The 19325-nt window shown below is 63.9% G+C and overlaps 1 protein-coding gene across 1 annotated transcript; it reads left to right on the forward strand.

Annotated features, from left to right (window-relative positions):
* The first annotated feature begins 3372 nt into the window (after window positions 1-3372).
* On the forward strand, window positions 3373-18759 carry MAP3K12 (mitogen-activated protein kinase kinase kinase 12). The gene is made up of 13 exons (XM_065419461.1): window positions 3373-3817; window positions 7806-7989; window positions 8417-8608; window positions 9101-9259; window positions 9909-10067; window positions 10926-11034; window positions 12594-12703; window positions 12951-13067; window positions 14125-14262; window positions 15609-16224; window positions 17375-17445; window positions 17894-18170; window positions 18661-18759. The coding sequence occupies exons 1-13, from the start codon at window positions 3373-3375 to the stop codon at window positions 18757-18759; spliced, it is 2676 nt and encodes an 891-aa protein (XP_065275533.1).
* Window positions 18760-19325: the final 566 nt, after the last annotated feature.

The following is a 19325-nucleotide window of genomic DNA, read 5'->3' on the forward strand; positions in this document are numbered from 1 at the left end:
CAGCCAGGCTGTAGTGGCAGATCAGGGTATGGGCAGCATGTGCCCTGCGACTCCATCACCTGTGGCGCAAGCTGGTATAAGATCTCTCCCCTGGTTTCACCCTGTCATTACTCATCGTCTGATCTGTCTATTTTTAGACCCTAAGCACCTGATAGCAGGGAGCCATGTCTATAAAGTGCTCTGGGACCTCTTTAAATTATAGCAACCCCCCCACACCATAGCTGGGGGGGGGGGGGGATGAGTCCAGGAAGCACCGCACTCAGCCAGCACCTTCCGTCTGAGGATCTCATAGCACTTGGCAAAGAGTAATTAATTTAGCCCTACCAGCTCAGAGCATTATCCCCACATAACAGGTGGGGAAACTGAGGCACAAAGAGTTTTCCCCCCCCCTTCCCGAGAGAGATTCTCCACTCCATAACACAGCAGAGGGAATAGGACTCAGGAATCCTGATGCCTAGCCCTGTGCTTTAGGCTCATGCTTTATCCTTCCAGGACTGAGACTAGAACCCAACTATCCTGAGTCCCAGAATCTGGGTCTAACCACTGCTCTATCACCACCTCCCAGACACAGGAATTGAACCCAGGAGGGCTGATTCCTGGTCCTATGCTTTAAACCCAAACCTGGCTACCCTGTCCTCCAGCAGGCTGAGGGAGTTAGCAAGCCCCTAACGTACCCCCGGAGCCCAGCGTGGAGAATTAACCCCGTGTGGGTCAGTTTTGATGTCATTTGCAGAGAGAAGCTTGTCAGCAGGCTCAGCGAGGGGGAGCAAACGTGTGAAACAATCCCCTTTGACCCGGCCTTTTGGTGACCCATTGGCTAATGCGCCGCCCGCCTTCCCTGAATGAGCCGGACCCGCCTGAGACAGGGTCAAGGCTCACAATGTGCATGTAAAGGTCTGTAACGATGGCAGGATGAGACGGGTGTCTTGAGGTGTAAAGAAAGAAAGAAGCCATCCATCCCCATGTCTATCTATCTATCTATCTATCTATCTATCTATCTATCTATCTATCTATCTATCTATCTATCTATCTATCTATCTATCTATCCATCCTCATACACCGCCCCGCCCCCCATCTATCCTTGTTCCCCCACTCCCTCTGCCTCCACTGGATCTATCTAGTGATCTATATGGCCTATGGGATTTCAGAGCACAGCTGCCATTGAAATTCACTGGGATTTGGGTACCTAACTCCCCTAGCCTCTGTGGACAACCCCAGCTTCCCTGTGGATTGTCTCAACAACAGGATCCCTGACATTGCTCATCAGATTTATACCGAGAGTTACCGTCGTGGGTCCCTCACCCCGGCACTCGGTGGTCCTGAGCAGCTGTGCCCGCCTGCGCCGGCCCTTGTGGGGCAGGGGGGCAGTGGTGGCCTTACTGTTCTGGTCAATGGCTGGGTTGGGAGGGTGTCAGCTCCAGCCTGGGCGATGCTGGTCCCACCCGGTGACTGCTGAAGAGGTGACGTGGCATGGCCTGTGGTGAGGGCTTCCCCTGCTACCTCAGGGAGGGGAGCAGCCAGACGGGGCCGGCTCCTGGTTCCCGCATAGCAGCCTGATTTTCCGGGAAGCCTGCTGCGCTGCATGCTAAATGAGCTGAGCTCCGGCACCTGTATGGGAGAGAGCCTGGCACAGCGCTGCCATCTCCCACTGTGACCTCATCCATCCACATGGCATGGGGGCATGCATACACTGAGACACAGCTACACACACACAGAGCTACACCCCGACACACAGCCACATACACCCTGACACACAGCCACACAGAGAGCTACGTACACACAGCTGTACACATAGCTACACACTAATACACAGCTACACACACATAGCTACACCCTGACAGAGTACACACACAGAGCTACACCCCAACACACAGCCACATACACCCGGACACACAGCCACACAGAGAGCTACGTACACACAGCTGTACACTAATACACAGCTACACACACATAGCTACACCCTGACAGAGGTACACAGACAGAGCTACACCCCGACACACAGCCACACACACCCTGACACACAGAGAGCTATGTACACACAGCTGTACACATAGCTACACACTAATACACAGCTACACACACATAGCTACACCCTGACACACAGACACACACACAGACACACAGAGAGCTACATACACACAGCTGCACACATAGCTATACACTAATACACAGCTATGCACACACAGAGCCTACACCCTGACATACAGCTACGCACACATGGACACACAGACAGCTACTCACACACAGCTACACTGACACACAGCTACAGACACATAGCTACACACACACAGACACACAATTACACACAGAGCCACACACAGCCACACCCTGACACAGACACACTGCTACACAGAGAGACACACAGTTACACACACACACCCTGACACACAGCTACACAACACACAGAGGTACACACAGAGCTAGGCACATACACAGTTACACACTGACACACAACTACACACACAGAGCTCCACAGCTCCGAACACACACAGCTACACCCACCTCAGCACACACACAGCTACACAAACACAGCTACCCACACACACGTACTCCCACGAACACACGCTCGGGGCGCTGCGCCAGAGGGCCAGCTGCAGGGAAAGATCCCGAGACGCGCAGGCTCCAGTCGGTTGGGCTAGGGACACACGCCCCCCCCCCCCCACCGCAGCTCTGGTGCCAGCACGATAGTGCTCCAAGGGTGCATCTCACACCTGGGCACTAGTGCCCGGAATCACTGCCAGCCCTGAGCCAAGCCCCCGATGCCCCAGCCACTAGGCCACACTGCCAGGACTCTTCCAACATGACCTCCCCCCCCCCACCCCCCAATGCAATGGGTCTGTAGTATTAACTGTCGGTCCCAGAGGGGGCCGGGACCTGCCCAGCTAGAGGCAGGGACACGGCGAGGCACCAGCCAAGGGGCAGGTCGGGAGTTTCAGCACCTTGGACAGAGCTCGGGCTGCCGCTCCGGGGTGAGACCAGCAGGAGCAGAGAAGCCAGCAGCTCCCTGCCCACTCTAGCCATGCGGGCGATCATGGGCTGTCTCCCACCGCCACCGCCTCTCCCAGGGGTACAGTCGGTGGGAGGCGAGGTGCCTTCTCCCTGGGCACGCCTGGTACGTTCAGTAGCATGGTGCGTGCCGTCCACTTGGGGATGGCTGGCAAAGCCAGCCCCATGGCAGGTGCCCAGCAGTGGAGCAGGCAGGCGGGCATTGGATACGCCTGGCTGCCCCCAAGGGGGCTACAATTTCCGGTGGGATCCTATTCACAAGGATTTTCCTTCACCTTCAGGCCCTGTCTCCCTCAGGCCCTGCCGGGGACGCCCATCGACTGCCAGCCCAAGGGGTGCGGGGGCTGCTGATGCCCAGAGCCCGCCATGGCCTGCCTCCATGATACCCGGACCCCCTCCCCGTCCTTCGCCAGCTTCAACACCATCCTGACGGAGAGCTCTCTCCGTAAGCTGGACCCCGACGCCTCGGACTGCACCCCCGAGAAGGACCTGACGCCCACGCAGTGCGTGCTGCGGGACGTGGTGCCCATCGACGGGGGCGGCCACAGCCCCACGCCCAGCGAGGAGACGCGCGACCAGTTCGCCAACAGCGTCCTGCAGCTGCACGAGAATGAGGCCGGCGGTGGGGGCGGGGGAGCCGGGGCAGGGGCCGGGAACCCCGAGGTGCGGCACACTCGTTACCACGCCGACCAGGTCCGGCTTCACTGCCAGACGGGCAGCGGCTTCCTGGAAGGGCTCTTCGGCTGCCTCAGGCCCGTCTGGACCATGATCGGCAAAGCCTACTCCACCGAGCACAAGCACCAGCAGGAAGGTGCGTGGCCCTGGCTGTGGCAGGGAGGGGCATTCATGGGACCCGGGCAACGGGCTGTAGGAGCCAGCCTGGCCTGGCCTGGCAACCAGCTGGGGGTGCTGATGGGCTGCTCCAGCTCGAAGTTGGATTCTGATCTGACCTGCACCAGTGCTCAATCAGGAGCAGCTCCATGGAGTCACTGGGCCCAATCCCCAGCTGGTGTAAATCAGCAGAGCTCCGTGGGAGTCACTGGGCCCAATCCCCAGTTGGTGTAAATCAGCAGAGCTCCGTGGGAGTCACTGGGCCTGATCCCCAGTGGGTGTAAATCAGGAGCAGCTCCATGGAGTCACTGGGCCAGATCCCCAGTGGGTGTAAATGAGGAGCGGCTCCATAGAGTTCCACTGGGCCAGATCCCCAGCTGGTGTAAATCAGCAGAGCTCTGTGGGAGTCACTGGGCCCGATCCCCAGCTGGTGTAAATCAGCAGAGCTCCGTGGGAGTCACTGGGCCCAATCCCCAGTTGGTGTAAATCAGCAGAGCTCCGTGGGAGTCACTGGGCCTGATCCCCAGCGGGTGTAAATCAGGAGCAGCTCCATGGAGTCACTGGGCCAGATCCCCAGTGGGTGTAAATGAGGAGCAGCTCCATAGAGTTCCACTGGGCCCGATCCCCAGCTGGTGTAAATCAGCAGAGCCCCATGGGAGTGACTGGGCCCGATCCCCAGCTGGTGTAAATCAGCAGAGCTCTGTGGGAGTCACTGGGCCAGATCCCTAGTGGGTGTAAATCAGCAGAGCCCCATGGGAGTGACTGGGCCCAACCCCCAGCTGGTGTAAATCAGCAGGGCCCCATGGGAGTGACTGGGCCCAATCCCCAGCTGGTGTAAATCAGCAGGGCCCCATGGGAGTGACTGGGCCCGCCGGTGTAAGTTGTCTGTACTGTAGTGCCATTAGAGTCACAGCGTGGCTCTCTGTCTCCCTCTAGTGGCTGGATCATGTAAGGCGGTTTCTGAGGCTGCTATTGCAGCCAGCCTAGCCACGCTGGCTCGTGTCTGTGGAATCCAGGGGGTCCGTGTTTGATCCCAGCGGCCCCCCGGGACATCGCTGCAGGCCTGCTAGGACAATGCTGCTCTCAGTGTCGATTCCTACGGAGCCCCCCAGGGAACGGAGGGAAGAATCTTGCTCCATTGGAATAGTTACAGGCTGGGCCCAGGCCCCTACCATCCTCATGTGCTCGGCTTTGTCTCTGGCTGAAATGCAGCCACCTCTGGGGGGGAGACACAGCAGCTGTTTAACCTGCCAACGACCCGCAGCAGTCCAGGGCGGGAACAGAAGATGCAGGACGTCATGTCCCCGCGAATCTGCCAGGGAGAGGGGATGAGATTTAGGGGGCACAGAATGGAATCCTCCAAGCCAGGGCTCTGGGGTGAATTCCCCAGCTCTCGAGGCGAGCACCGGGGTCTGTAAGGGCAGGGCCTCTGGTCGGCGTCTCCCTGGGCGGTGGAGGAAAGATTAGATGGGGAAATATCAGCTCCCGTAAAGTCTCTCTTCCAGAGTCTAGCCCTACCCGGTCCACTTCCCCCCACAGCTCTGGCCTTCTCTGCCCAGCTGGCCCTGCTCCCATCCCTCGCTCCAGTTCTGCCCGGCTGGGCTCCTCGCCAGGCCTCTGGCGTCTGTGGCTGGGGTCAGCCGAGGGGATGGGAGGACAGGGATGGAGGCCAGGCTGGCCCCGAGCCCAGGCTGGAGTGGGGGCTGCTGGCAGCATTCTCCCGGCATGGCTGAGCAGCAGCCAGGCCCTGCCAGTGGCTTCCCTGCAGCAGTGAGCACGTCAGCAAGCGTGAGTGGGTGTGAGCGAGCATGACGAGTGTGTGAGCTTGGGAGTGTGTGTCTGGGAGCGTGTGAGCCTGGGAGTGTGTGTGTGTGTGAGCGTGTACATGTGAGTGTGTGCCTGGGAGTGTGTGTGAGTGTGTACGTGTGAGCGTGTGCATGTGTCTGGGAGCATGTGTGTGTGTGAGTGTGTACGTGTGAGCGTGTGCATGTGTCTGGGAGCATGTGTGTGTGTGAGTGTGTACGTGTGAGCGTGTGCATGTGTCTGGGAGCATGTGCATGTAAGCCTGGGAGTGTGTGTGTGTGAGCGTGTACATGTGAGTGTGTGCCTGAGTGTGTGTGTGTGTGTGTGTGTGTGTGTGTGAGCCTGGGAGCATGTGCCTGGGAGTGTGTGTGTGAGCATGTGCATGTGTCTGGGAGTGTGTGTATGTGAGCCTTGGAGTGTGTGTGTGTGTGTAGATGTGAGTGTGTGTCTGAGTGTGTGTGAATGTGTGAGCGTGTGCATGGGAGCATGTGTGTGTGTGAGTATGTATGTGTGAGCGTGTGCATGTGTCTGGGAGTGAGTGCATGTGAGCCTTGGAGTGTGTGTGTGTGTGTATATGTGAGCATGTGCCTGAGAGTGTGTGTGTGTGAACATGTGTGTGCGCCTGGGAGTGTGTGTGTGTGTGTGTACATGTGAACGTGTGCGTGTGCCTGGGAGCGTGTGCCTGGGGTGGCTGGTTGCCTTTCTGAAGATGGCAGGGTGTGTTAGTGTGCATGGGGGATGTGATCGTTTTAGTGTGCGTGCACCTGTGTGTCTGTGCGTGCAGCTGTGAGTGCATGCACACGCCTGCATGTGTGTTGGTGAGTGAGCGTGCAGGGGGCGTGCACCTGGCACACCGTGGGCAGCTCCCCCTGCCAGGCAGCCAGCAACCCCCGTTTGGTGGCAGAGCCAGCTCTGACGCTGTCAGCTCCGAAAGGGCCGGGCCAGGACGTCTGATCCATGACGGTGAACCCCTGCACACGTATGCACCTGAAGGCCCCGATCCTGCGCAGGGAGGGAGATCCCGGGGCGGGGGGCGCTCTATGTTTCGGTTGTGTGTGTCACGACTCGTGTCTCCAGGTGGGGCTGTGCCCACTGCTGTGTGCAGCTCCCTGGCCCGCTGGGCCTTGCGCTGAGCCCCATGGGGGGGGCTGCCTGGGCCCCACAGCACAAGGGATTCCACTGGGACAGGTGTTTGCAGCAGGCAACCCTAGGGGGGTCTGGGGCCTGCGAGATACCATAGCCCCGGCTAGGGCCTGCCCCACGCCCTCCCGGGTTCTGGCCTATCACAGGGGCCGCAGCTCAGAGAGGGGAGGGGCTGGGACACGCTGGCCCTGTCAGCTCTGCTGGGGGGGTCGCAGCTGCCACAGGGAGGGAAGCAGGAGAGAGCGAAAGTGCACTGCTGGGGTTGACAGATGTGCAGGGATTGTGCATGCACACTTACGTGTGCCCACGTGTGTACACATGCACACTTGTACACATGCACCCACACACATGCACTCACAGAAACACACATGTGCGTGCACACACACACTAACCACAACCCAGGGACTTGCCTGCGGGTTTTAATCACCCAGATGTTCCTCTTCCTCCTTCTGGCTGCTGGCGGTCTCACCCGAACCAGAACGTGTGGACTTGAGGCCGTGCCCAGAGTAGTGTTGGGGACACGCCCACGGGGAGAGAATCCGGATTCTCCTGCTCCACAAGCACCTGCCATTGGAGCAGGAGACTCTCCATGAGCTCTTAGCAGGGTAGGGCCTATGGCACACAGCAGGGCAGAGCTGATTCCATCCAGCAGAGGGCGGCAGTGCCCCCTCCCCAGACACAGAGTTGCAGGTTCACTGCGGTCACACTTTATGACCCAAGAAGGCTGGGAGCCGCTCTGCCTCAGCTTGGCAGGTGCCCGGAGGGGGGCGGGGGGGGGGCTCAGGGTCCTGCGATCCCCTCACCGGTGGCTGTTTGGTCCTGATTCCTGGGAACTGATTCCGCAGAGCGTCACTAGGGAGTGGTGCCCAGGGCAGGTGGTGCTGGCTCTGGGACTCCCCCAGCCCATCTCTGTGCCCAGGGCCGGTGGCACCAGCTCTGGGTCTCACCCTCCCCCAGCCCATCTCTGTGCCCAGGGCAGGTGGCGCTGGCTCTGGGACTCACCCCCTCCCCCATCCCTCCAGACACGTGGGAGGTGCCATTCGAGGAGATCCTGGACCTCCAGTGGGTAGGCAGCGGGGCGCAGGGCGCTGTCTTCCTGGGGCGTTTTCACGGCGAGGAGGTGGCGGTGAAGAAGGTGCGAGACCTCAAGGAGACGGACATCAAACACCTGCGCAAGCTCAAACACCCCAACATCATCACCTTCAAGTGAGTGCGGGGGAGGGGGCACCCCGAACAGGGGGAGAGACACCCCCCCAGCTCCTCCCATGGGGCAGCACCCACCTGGGGTACACAAAACCCAGGGCACCCTCCCATGTACCCACAGTAATGCACACGCATGGGATGCAGGGTCCGTGGCCCTGCCAGGCTGTGCCCACCTCCAACCCCCATTTACACCCCATTGTGTCTGGGCGTGCAGTGGTGCCTGCGCTCTGGGAGGGGCACTCACCCAACAGCTGAGGCCAGGACGGGTGAGGGGCGCAAGATTCCCTGGGAGGGGCAAGGCCAGGATGTCCCCACTATGCCCAACCAGACAGGCATCTCTGCCCAGCTGGCACCATCTGTTCCTGGCCAGGAGGAGGTGCCACCTCCTGCCCGGCTGGTTCCTACCCCGCCCTGCTCTCCTTCCCCTCAGGGGTGTCTGCACCCAGGCTCCTTGCTACTGCATCATCATGGAGTTCTGCGCCCAGGGGCAGCTGTATGAGGTGCTGCGAGCCGGGCGCAAGGTCACCCCCTCCCTGCTGGTCGACTGGTCCATGGGCATCGCAGGCGGCATGAACTACCTGCACCTGCACAAGATCATCCACCGTGACCTCAAGTCGCCCAAGTAAGTGGCGGCAACGGGAGCTGGCGGGGGGTGGGAATGGGCATGGGGCCTGCAGAGGAATGAGGGTCACGGATGGGCATGGGGCCTGCAGGGAAGGGGGCACAGATGGGCATGGGGTCTGCAGAGGAATGGGGGGCAGGGTGGGGCATGGGACCTGCAGGGGAGGGAAGCAGGGATGGACATGGGGTCTGGGGTCCACCCCCAGCCTGCGTGAACCCGCCCATCTCTTCCCCCTGCTGGTGAGTGCAGGAGATGCAGCCTGATCAATCTCCGGCATGAGCCATTCCCAGCCCTGCCAAGAGGGGAAACCCCCCCAGCCCCACTTTGCTCCCTGGGGGGCCTCCAGGGACTCAGCGCCTGGGGTGACAAGAGGCCTCAGGGACTGCCCCCTGCTGGTGGAGGGGATAGCACCCCCCACCCTGCACTGCCCCCTGCTGGTGGAGGGGATAGCATCCCACCACCCGTGCTGAACCCCTCTGCCCCCCCACCCAGCATGCTGATCACCTACGATGATGTGGTGAAGATCTCGGACTTCGGCACCTCCAAGGAGCTGAGTGACAAGAGCACCAAGATGTCCTTCGCCGGCACCGTGGCCTGGATGGCCCCCGAGGTCATTCGCAACGAGCCCGTCTCTGAGAAGGTCGACATCTGGTGAGCGTGGGGGGCTGGGTGGAGAGGGATGGGGGGAAAGGTGGGGGGGGTCTCTGAGCCTACGGCAGGGACTGGGGGGTTGGAGTTGGGAGGGCTCCTGGCCTAGGGCAGGAACAGGGGGCAGGGGTGGGGGGCGGAGGAAGGGATGGGGGTAGGACTTGGGTTGGGGGCTCCATCCCCTGCAATGGGGGGGGGGGGGGGCAGGGGGATCCTGGGAGGAAGATGGGTCAGGAGAGGGAGCTGGACTCTAAAGGGTTACAGTGCCTCAGTTTCCCTCCCCGCAGCCTCTGCTCCTGCCCTGCAGCACTTTGAGGTCCGAGCCAGGGTGGGATTTGAGGGGGGATTTGGGGAGGGCCCGCAGAAGTACTAGATCTGGGGCAGCTGGACGGGTCAGTGGGGGGCAGGAGTGCTTGGAGCTGGGGGGAGCTTGTCCATGGATCGTAGAGTTCTCCCTGGCCTGGCCTGGCCACCAGCGGGGCGGGGGGGGGCCAGCTGCTCTGCCCAGGCTGGCACCAGCTGCCTCCTCTCCCCATCACCTGGGCCTTGGGGGGGGTGAGGGCGGAGGAGGGGCTGGGAGGGAGAAGCTGATTCTGGCGCCCCCCCCCACTACCGGAGAGCCCCCCCACCTCTGCTGACACCTCCCCTCCAGGTCCTTTGGGGTGGTGCTGTGGGAGCTGCTGACGGGCGAGATCCCCTACAAGGACGTGGACTCCTCGGCTATCATCTGGGGTGTGGGCAGCAACAGCCTGCACCTGCCCGTGCCCTCTGGCTGCCCCGACGGCTTCAAGATCCTACTGCGCCAGTGCTGGTGAGTGCCCCCAGTGACCCCCCAATGACCTCCCAGTGCTGGTGAGTGCCCCCAGTGACCCCCAATGACCTTCCAGTGCTGCTGAGTGCCCCCAGTAACCCCCCAATGACCTTCCAGTGCTGGTGAGTGCCCCCAGTGACCCCCCAATGACCTCCCAGTGCTGTTGAGTGCCCCCAGTGACCCCCAGTGCTGGTGCATGCCCCCCAGCGACTCCCCAGTGCTGGTGAATCTAACCTGACCCCCAGTCCCTCTCAGTGCTGGTGAGTGACCCCCAACCCCCCCAGATACCCCCAGTGCTAGTGAGTGCCCCAGCAACCCCCCAGTGCTGGTGAGTGCCCCCTGACCCCCAGTGCTGGTGAGTCCCCGTGACCCCATGTGCTAGTGAGTCCCCCTCAGTGACCCCCCCCAGTGCTGGTGAGTCCTCCCGACCCCCCAGTGACCCCCCTGAGTGCTGGTGAGTGCCCCCCCGGTGCTGGTAAGTCCCCCCAGGCCCCAGCATCCTCCACAATAGCCCCCCTGGTGCTGGTGAGCCTGGCCCCAGTCCCCAAGCTGGCAGGAAGCAGGACCCCCTGGTTCACCCTCCCAGGCTGAGCCCCCAAGTGCTGCCCCCCCATTACCATGTGGGCCAGGTGCAGAGTCAGCCCAGAGTGGAGCAGTTGAATGCCCCCCCCCCCCACCGTCCTTCCTTCAGCTGTCCCCTCCTCCCCGGCCAGTGCCACATGCCAGGAGTCTGCTGGGTCTCAGCCCCATCCCCTGTAAGCCAGCTGCCCTATCACCCCACGTGAGCCAGAGGGGCCCAGGTTCCTTGCTGGGGGTCCCTCGCCTGCCCCAGAACTCAACCCTGCCTCTGCCCCCCAGGAACAGCAAACCCCGCAACCGGCCGTCCTTCCGCCAGATCCTGCTGCACCTGGACATCGCCTCGGCGGACGTGCTCTCCACGCCCCAGGAGACCTACTTCAAATCCCAGGTGGGTCCCCCACTGCAGCCCCCATGCATCACCCAGTCCTCCACCGCTCCCCCCTTCCAGCCCCCATGCATCACCCAGTCCTCCACCGCTCCCCCTTCCAGCCCCCATGCACCACCCAGTCCCCCACCGCTCCCCCTTCCAGCCCCCCGCTCCTCCTTCCAGTGCCCCATGCACCCACCCAGTCCCCCACCACTCCCCCTTCCAGCCCCCATGCACCCGCCCAGTCCTCCACCGCTCCCCCTTCCAGCCCCCTGCTCCTCCTTCCAGTGCCCCATGCACCCACCCAGTCCCCCACCACTCCCACTTCCAGCCCCCATGCACCTGCCCAGTCCTCCACCGCTCCCCCTTCCAGCCCCCCATGCACTGCCCAGTCCCCCCCTGTTCCCCCTTCCAGCCCCCCATGCACTGCCCAGCCCCCCTTGGTCCCCCTTCCAGCTCCCCATGCACCGCCCAGTCCCTCCCTGCTCCCCCTTCCAGCCCCCCGCTCCTCCTTCCAGTGCCCCATGCACCCACCCAGTCCCCCACCACTCCCACTTCCAGCCCCCATGCACCTGCCCAGTCCTCCACCGCTCCCCCTTCCAGCCCCCCATGCACTGCCCAGTCCCCCCCTGTTCCCCCTTCCAGCCCCCCATGCACTGCCCAGCCCCCCTTGGTCCCCCTTCCAGCTCCCCATGCACCGCCCAGTCCTTCCCTGCTCCCCCTTCCAGCCCCCCGCTCCTCCTTCCAGTGCCCCATGCACCCACCCAGTCCCCCACCACTCCCCCTTCCAGCCCCCATGCACCCGCCCAGTCCTCCACCGCTCCCCCTTCCAGCCCCCCATGCACTGCCCAGTCCCCCCCTGTTCCCCCTTCCAGCCCCCCATGCACTGCCCAGCCCCCCTTGGTCCCCCTTCCAGCTCCCCATGCACTGCCCAGTCCCTCCCTGCTCCCCCTTCCAGCCCCCATGCACCCACCCAGTCCCCCACCGCTCCCCCTTCCAGCCCCCCATGCACCCGCCCAGCCCCCCACCGCTCCTCCTTCCAGCCCCCATGCACCCACCCAGTCCCCCACCGCTCCCCATTCCAGCCCCCCATGCACCGCCCAGTCCTCCACTGCTCCCCCTTCCATCCCCCTGCTCCCTCTTCCAGCCCCTCATGCACCCGCCCAGTCCCCCCTGCTCCTCCTTCCAGCCTCCCATGCACCCACCCAGCCCCCCACCATACACCCTCCCAGCCTCCCTACTCCCCTTTCCAGCCCCCCATGCACCCGCCCAGCCCCCCACCGCTCCTCCTTCCAGCCGCACTCTCCCCTCGCAGTCAGTGCTGCCCCCAGTGCCCCAGCAGGGGGTGCTGTTTAGAGGTTTAGCTGTAGACTCATATTCTCCTCCCCCCCCCCCCCCCCCCCCCGTGGCTTATTGAAGCCCCCAGGGCAGACCCAGGCCGGGGCTGGAGCAGCAATGAAAGAGCTGACGCCCCCCCCCCGACGCCCCCCCGAGGTGTCCTGCAGGGGGTGCCTGCCTGGCCCCGTGGCGGAGGGGCTCTGTCGTGGGGCCGGTGCTGAGGCCCGTGTCGCCCCCTGCAGGCCGAGTGGCGCGAGGAGGTGAAGCTGCACTTTGAGAAGATCAAGTCGGAGGGGACGTGTCTGCACCGGCTGGAGGAGGAGCTGATCAACCGGCGCCGTGATGAGCTCCGGTCAGGGGGGGCCGGGGCAGGGGTGCATCCCACTGGGATGGTGGGTGGGGGTGGGGCAGGGATCTCCATGGCAGGGGATGTCCCGTTCAGATCAGGGGGCAGGGCAGGGCTCGGGAAGGCACAGGGCAGGGGTCCTCGGAGGGGAGGGGGTGACGTCCCATTCTGATGGGGGAGGGGGATCTTTGGCCCCCACCTCCAGCTGTGTGATTGACAGCTCCCCTGCCACCCCCCCACCCCCCGCCCCCAGGCACGCGCTGGACATCCGGGAGCACTACGAGCGCAAGCTGGAGCGGGCCAACAACCTGTACATGGAGCTCAACTCCCTCATGCTGCAGCTGGAGCTGAAGGAGAAGGAGCTGCTCAGGTGAGGGCAGCCCCCAGCCTGGGGGGTCCAGCCCCCCATCACTGGCCCCTCAGGGATCCAGCCCCCCCCCCATCACTGCCCCCTGGGAGATCCAGCTCCCCATCACCACCTCCTGCAGGGATCCTGCCCCCCATCACTGCCCCTTGCGGAGATCCGGCCCCCCATCACCACCTCCTGTGGGGATCCAGCCCCCTATCACTGCCCGCCTGGGAGATCCAGCTCCCCCTCATTATTGCCCCCTGGGGGGCCAGCCCCTCATCACCACCTTCTGCGGGGATCTACCCCCTCATCACTGTCCCTCTGGGGAAATCCAACCCCCCATCACCACCCACTCTGGGATCCAGCCCGCCATCAGCACCCCCTGTGGGGATCCAGCCCCCCCATTACTGCCCCCTGTGGGGATCCAGCCCCTCCTATCGCTGCCCCCCTGTGGAGCCCAGCTTAACCCCCTGTGGAGCCCAAGGGGTCCAAGCCCCCCATATCCAACCACCAGAGGGCTCCAATCCCTCATCACTGCCCCCCTGGGGGATCCAGCCCCTGATTCCCATCCCAAAGGGGGGTTCAGCTCTCCGATCTCTGCCCCCCAGGGGATAGCCTGATCCCCCAACACACACGCATGGTCCCCGAAGGGCTGGCTCTTGGGGATTCCCCCCCATGAGCTCCCACCTGCTGAGTCCTATGAACTCAGTGGAGCTTCTACTGATTTACACCAGCTGAGGGTCTGGCCCCTGCAGGTGTCGGAGGAAGGAGTAAATGCTCCCCTCCCACCCCCACCCCCACAACAGTCCTCGGGCCAATTCCTTCCTGACCTTGGAGAGGGACAACTTTATGCCTTGGAGCATGAGGGTGAAGGAGCATTAGTCTGATCTGGGCAATGGCGGGGAGGGTGCAGTGCCCATGCCACGGCTGAGTCTGACGGGGGCAGTGCCCAGGCTGGGGCTGAGTGTGACGGGGGCAGTGTCTGGGACGGGGCTGAGTCCGACGGAGGCAGTGCCAGGGCAGGGCTGAGTCCAACGGGGGCAGTGCCCAGGTAGGCCTGACTCTCTCTCCCTGGCAGGCGGGAGCAGGCGCTGGAGAAGAAGTACCCGGGGCTGTTCAAGCCGCATGCATCGCGCAGTCTCCTGCACGGCAACACGGTGGAGAAGCTCATCAAGAAGAGGAACGTGCCCCAGAAGCTGTCGCCACACAGCAAGCGGTGAGGGGCCCGGCCTGGGGCCGCAGCCACACCCCTCACCTTGGGGTGGACGGGGGTCAGGACTCCTGGGTTCTGGCCCTTGCTCACTGTGTTATGAGGAGGGACAAGCCCCTTCCCCTCTATAATGACCTGCGGGGCCGGGGCTGTGAGGTGGAATCACCACTAGGCACCTGGGGGGAGACTGAGGCTCAGGGAGGTGGGGGAGGGAGCTGAGGCACAGGGAGGTGGGGGAGGGAGGGAACTGAGGCACAGGGAGGTGGGGGAGGGAGATAGGGGGGCTGAGGCTCAGGGAGGTGGGGGAGGGAGGGGACTGAGGCACAGGGAGGTGGGGGAGGGAGATTGGGGGGCTGAGGCTCAGGGAGGTGGGGGAGGGAGGGGACTGAGATAGAGGGAGGTGGGGGGAGGGAGATGGGGGGAGGCTCAGGGAGGTGGGGGAGGGAGCTGAGGTACAGGGAGGTGGGGGAGGGAGGGGACTGAGGTAGAGGGAGGTGGGGGAAGGGAGATGGGGGGGAGGCTCAGGGAGGTGGGGGAGGGAGCTGAGGCACAGGGAGGTGGGGGCAGGAGATGGGGGGAGGCTCAGGGAGGTGGGGGAGGGAGCTGAGGTACAGGGAGGTGGGGGGAGGGAGATGGGGGAGGCTCAGGGAGGTGGGGGAGGGAGCTGAGGTACAGGGAGGTGAGGGAGGGAGGGGGCTGAGGTAGAGGGAGGTGGAGGAAGGGAGATGGGGTAGGCTCAGGGAGGTGGGGGAGGGAGCTGAGGTACAGGGAGGTGGGGGAGGGAGGGGACTGAGGTACAGGGAGGTGGGGGAGGGAGCTGAGGCACAGGGAGGTGGGGGCGGGAGATGGGGGGAGGCTCAGGGAGGTGGGGGAGGGAGGGGGCTGAGGTAGAGGGAGGTGGGGGGAGGGAGATGGGGGAGGCTCAGGGAGGTGGGGGAGGGAGCTGAGGTACAGGGAGGTGGGGGAGGGAGATGGGGGGAGGCTTAGGGAGGGGGTTGAGGTAGAGGGAGGTGCGGGGAGACAGCTGGAAGGGAGCCGAAGCACTGGAGGTTGTGGGGGGGGTGTCTGAGGCTCAGGAGGATGGCGGGATGGGAAGTGAGGCACAGGAACATGGGGGAGGGAAGCTGCGGCGGGAAAGGAGCTGAGGGTGGGGGAGCTGAGTTGGGGGAAGCTGGAGGGGGGCTGAGGGATTGGATGAGGGAGGGGCACTTGGCTTGGGGAGAGTGAGGAGATGCAGGGATTGGGGACAGGGATCAAAGAGGGGCACAGGAAGTGGGGAGGGGAAGGGTGCAGGGCTTGGGGAGGGAGTGGGGCGCCGGGACTGGACCCCCCTGACCCGTGCTGTGCCCCAGGCCGGACATCCTGAAGACGGAGGTGATCCTGCCCAAACTGGACTCGGCCATTGCCCAGGTGTCGATACCCGCGTGCCAGAAGGGACCCACCTCCCCGGGCCGGAGCCGGCGGGCCAAGGCGCGCTACCGCAAAGCCAGCGCCAAGGGCAGCTGCGGGGAGCTGGCAGGGCCCCGGGCCCCAGAGCCAGTGGATGTGGGGCAGCAGCTGGAGACCTGTGCCGCCCTGCGGGGGCTGCAGCACGACCTGTTGCGCCGGATGTCCTCGTCCAGCCCTGACCTCATCAACACCACCCTGGAGGCCGGGGCCAAGAAAGAGGGGGCCCCTGCCGGGCCCGAGTCGCCCCCGGCCGAGCAGCCCCGCAGCGAGACCCCCAGTGAGGACACGGCCTCCGTGCCCTTCTCCAGCAGCCCCGACTCGCCCTCCTCCAAGCAGGGGGCCGTGGGGCCAGCGGACAAGAGCCACCGGCTGTTGGGCCTAGCCCAGAGGCTGCAGCCAGGCGAGGAGCCCGACAAGGAGGCAGGCGTGGCGGGCAAGGCGGCCAAGGCCTGTGGGGTGCCGCAGCAGCATCTGACACCCGCAGCGCTGCTGTACCGAGCGGCCGTGACCCGGAGCCAGGTGAGCGCGGCTCAGCGGGGGCTGGGCCTTGGGGGGGGCGGGGCGCCTGTGTTGATTTAAATGGGTTGACTGTAGGGGGCAGTAGGGGACTGTTGGTTGTGAAGCCGATTGCCTGTACGGGGTGCATGCAGCGTAGGTGGGACTGCAACACTGCGCCCAGCTCTGGGGTGTGCGTTGTATGGGGGAGATCGGAGGAGCCACAAAACTGGCCGCAGTCTGGAGAAGATGCTGGCAGCGAGGGGCTCAGCAAAATGTGGCTGGAGACATGCCTCAACCAGGGCTCCTGGGGCCGTCGCAGGGGGGACCAGGCACTGAGGGGCTCCTCAGTCGAGTGGGGACCGGGCAGGACGGGAACCAACAGCTGGAGTTTACAGCCACCAGCTTCAAAGGAGGTACTCGTCCCATTTGTCCCGGGGGGGTGATGAACCAGGGGACACGCTCCCGGGGGGAGGAGAAGGGACGGTGTCCTCCAGCGTTTGGAGGCTGCAGGCCCAGCCGGACTGCCCGTGGGGAAAATGGGTCAGAGCCAAGTTACTGGGCTGACGGGGGGAATTCGCTGGCCTGGGCTACCTGGTTTGGCTTCTTCCCCCACATCCCTCAGCATCCCCCTCCCTGTGCCCCGCTCCAATCCGTCAGCTCCCCTCCCTGTGCCCCCCCATCCCTGTGCCCCGCTCCAATCCGTCAGCTCCCCTCCCTGTGCCCCCCCATCCCTGTGCCCCGCTCCAATCCGTCAGCTCCCCTCCCTGTGCCCCCCCATCCCTGTGGATCCACAATCCCCGTGCCCCTCCCCAGTCCCTGGGCTATTCCAGTCCTGGGCTGTCCCCGCAGCTCTGCCCGTGCTCCACAATCCTGACACGCAGCCTCCTGCTAGGCCAGCCCTGGGCTAGCCCCACCATTCTGCTGGTGCCCCTGAAACCCGATCACAGTCCCCCCTGCTAGCCCAGCCCTGCGAGTCGGTTCCATTACCATCCAAGGGCTGGGCAGAGTGAGTAGGTTGCTGGCTCTAACGTGGCTGTCCTGGCTGGAGACAGCAAGCGGGTGTCCCGGCTCTGCAGGGCAGCCTGTGCCCTCCTGCGCCCATGGGGTTCACTGCAGCCCAGGCTGGGGCAGGTCCAGCTAACGTGTCTCTTCTCTGCCTTCTGCTCTCCAGAAGCGAGGGGTCTCGTCCGAGGAGGAGGAGGGAGAAGTGGACAGCGAGGTGGAGCTGCCACTGAGGCAGAGGTGGGTACGGGCCTGGGCTCCTGAACCTTCAGCACCAGGGCTCGGCCATGTGGCCTTTCTCCTCTGCCATTGGCCTGCCGTGCCCGGTGGGCTCTGGTGCAGGGCAGGGGTTGCTGTGGCACGTGGGTGTTTGTCACCCTCTATGGGGCACTGTAATAGTGCCGGAAACTGCTCCTTGGACCATTAGCCATGGTCTTAAGCACTAGTCGTTAGAGCAGGGCGGGGCTGGGAGCCAGGACGCCTGGGTTCTTTTCTCAGGTCCGGGTGGGGAATGTAGGGTCTAATGGCTAGAACAGAGGGAGGACACCCCGAACGCCTGGGTTCTATCCCTGGCTCCGTCACCGACCTATTGTACGGCATCGAGCTCACTGAAGAGTCTCTGGGCCTCAGTCCCCAGCAGGGACAACGCCCCCCACTGGTGGGTGATGGGGGGCTGCTCTGCTGACAGGTGGCCCCAGGGGCTGAGCAAGCGCCAGTCGCTCTCCACCTTCAGCTCAGAGAACTTCTCGGACGGGGACGGCGAGGAGGGGAACACGAGCGACGCGTCGCCCAGCGGCACGCCCGACGTGGCCAGCACCAACACAGGCGAGCGCTCCGACGACATGCTCTCGCAGAGCTCCGAGATCCCGCTCGACGCCCTGGCCCACTCCGATGGCCTGTCCGAGAAGGAGGCCGCTGTCCAGCACGTCAAGAGTCAGCTCAGTGCTGAGCAGAACCCCGCTGAGGTGAGTGCCCCCCAGGGCTCGAGGGAGGGTGGGGGTCCCTGTGCCCCCCTGCTGGGGAGCTCAGGGGGGGTGGGATCCCCAGTGCTTCCCCTGCTGGGGCTGGGGGGTACAGGGGGCTGAAGCGGGGGGGTCACAAGAGCTCCCCCTGTTGGGGACTGTGGGGGAGTACAATGTGTTCAGGGGAGGGGAGTCCCGAATGCTCCCCCTGCTGGGGGATGTGGGGAGTGCCAGGGGTTCCAGGGGACAGATTCCCGGGGGCTCCAAGTGGTGCAGGGGCTCCAAGAACCACTGGTTGGTGATGCCCATAAGAGTGAGCCCCGGGTTCATCAGGACTTGCAGAGCATCTTGCCCCTCAGTGGGACCCATCTGCCCAGGAGATCACATTGGGTGGAGGTAGAGCAGCGGTTTGGTTTGGCATTGGGGAGGGGTGCCAGCTCCCCCCTCCCACCATCTGTGCTCTGATCTCGCCTCTCCCCCGGCTCTGGACCAGACCCCCTCCGCGTATGAGGACTCGGACTGTGACAGCGCCGAACTGGACCACTCGGGCAGCGGAGACACGCACAGACTGCCAGCCGCCCCCAGCTCGTGATGGCCCGGCCCCCCCCACGAGGTTGTACAGACCCCCAGATATTTATATAAATAATCTATAAATCTCTATATAAAGCTATATAATGTATAATCTACCCAGAGGCAGCGCCGGAGCCAGCCGGAGCGGCCCATGCACTGAATTCACCTCGGTCCTGATGGACAGACTGAGGGGGGCGGGGGGAGTCTCTCGGGTGCTTGGGGGTTAGCCTTGTACAGCTGGAGACCAAGAAATGCCCCATGGCGTCGGACTCCTGGCCAGAAGGGCCCCGTGGCACTCACGCCAGCTCAGAGCAGGACCGGCCCATGATGGGCAGTGTCTGGAAACAGGACCAGGATGCACTGGGGCAGCGGCTGGGATGCGGGGGAGCATAATCCCCCCTCCCACCACCATCTGCAAAGCTGAACCTAAGAGAGGCGAGATGTGGCGCTGTCCCGGCGCTTATTCCGAGCAGACCCGTTGGCAGGCTGGGTCTGGCCGTGAGCTTGGCAGGAGCCGGAGAGGGCGGGCAGGCAGTGTGGTACCCTGTGGGCAGAGGTGTGCAGGTTGCTACGTCGCGGAGATCATGT

Source organism: Emys orbicularis, chromosome 19 (genome assembly GCF_028017835.1).
Source record: "Emys orbicularis isolate rEmyOrb1 chromosome 19, rEmyOrb1.hap1, whole genome shotgun sequence".
In the NCBI taxonomy this organism is placed as follows: Eukaryota; Metazoa; Chordata; order Testudines; family Emydidae; genus Emys; species Emys orbicularis.

Excerpts from the sequence above, each read along its gene's own strand:
- MAP3K12 (XM_065419461.1), top strand. The coding sequence starts at position 3,373 with ATGGCCTGCCTCCATGATACCCGGACCCCCTCCCCGTCCTTCGCCAGC. Across the intron at positions 3,818-7,805 it reads GCACAAGCACCAGCAGGAAG|ACACGTGGGAGGTGCCATTC; the intron begins GTGCGTGGCCCT and ends CCATCCCTCCAG. Across the intron at positions 18,171-18,660 it reads CTGAGCAGAACCCCGCTGAG|ACCCCCTCCGCGTATGAGGA; the intron begins GTGAGTGCCCCC and ends GCTCTGGACCAG.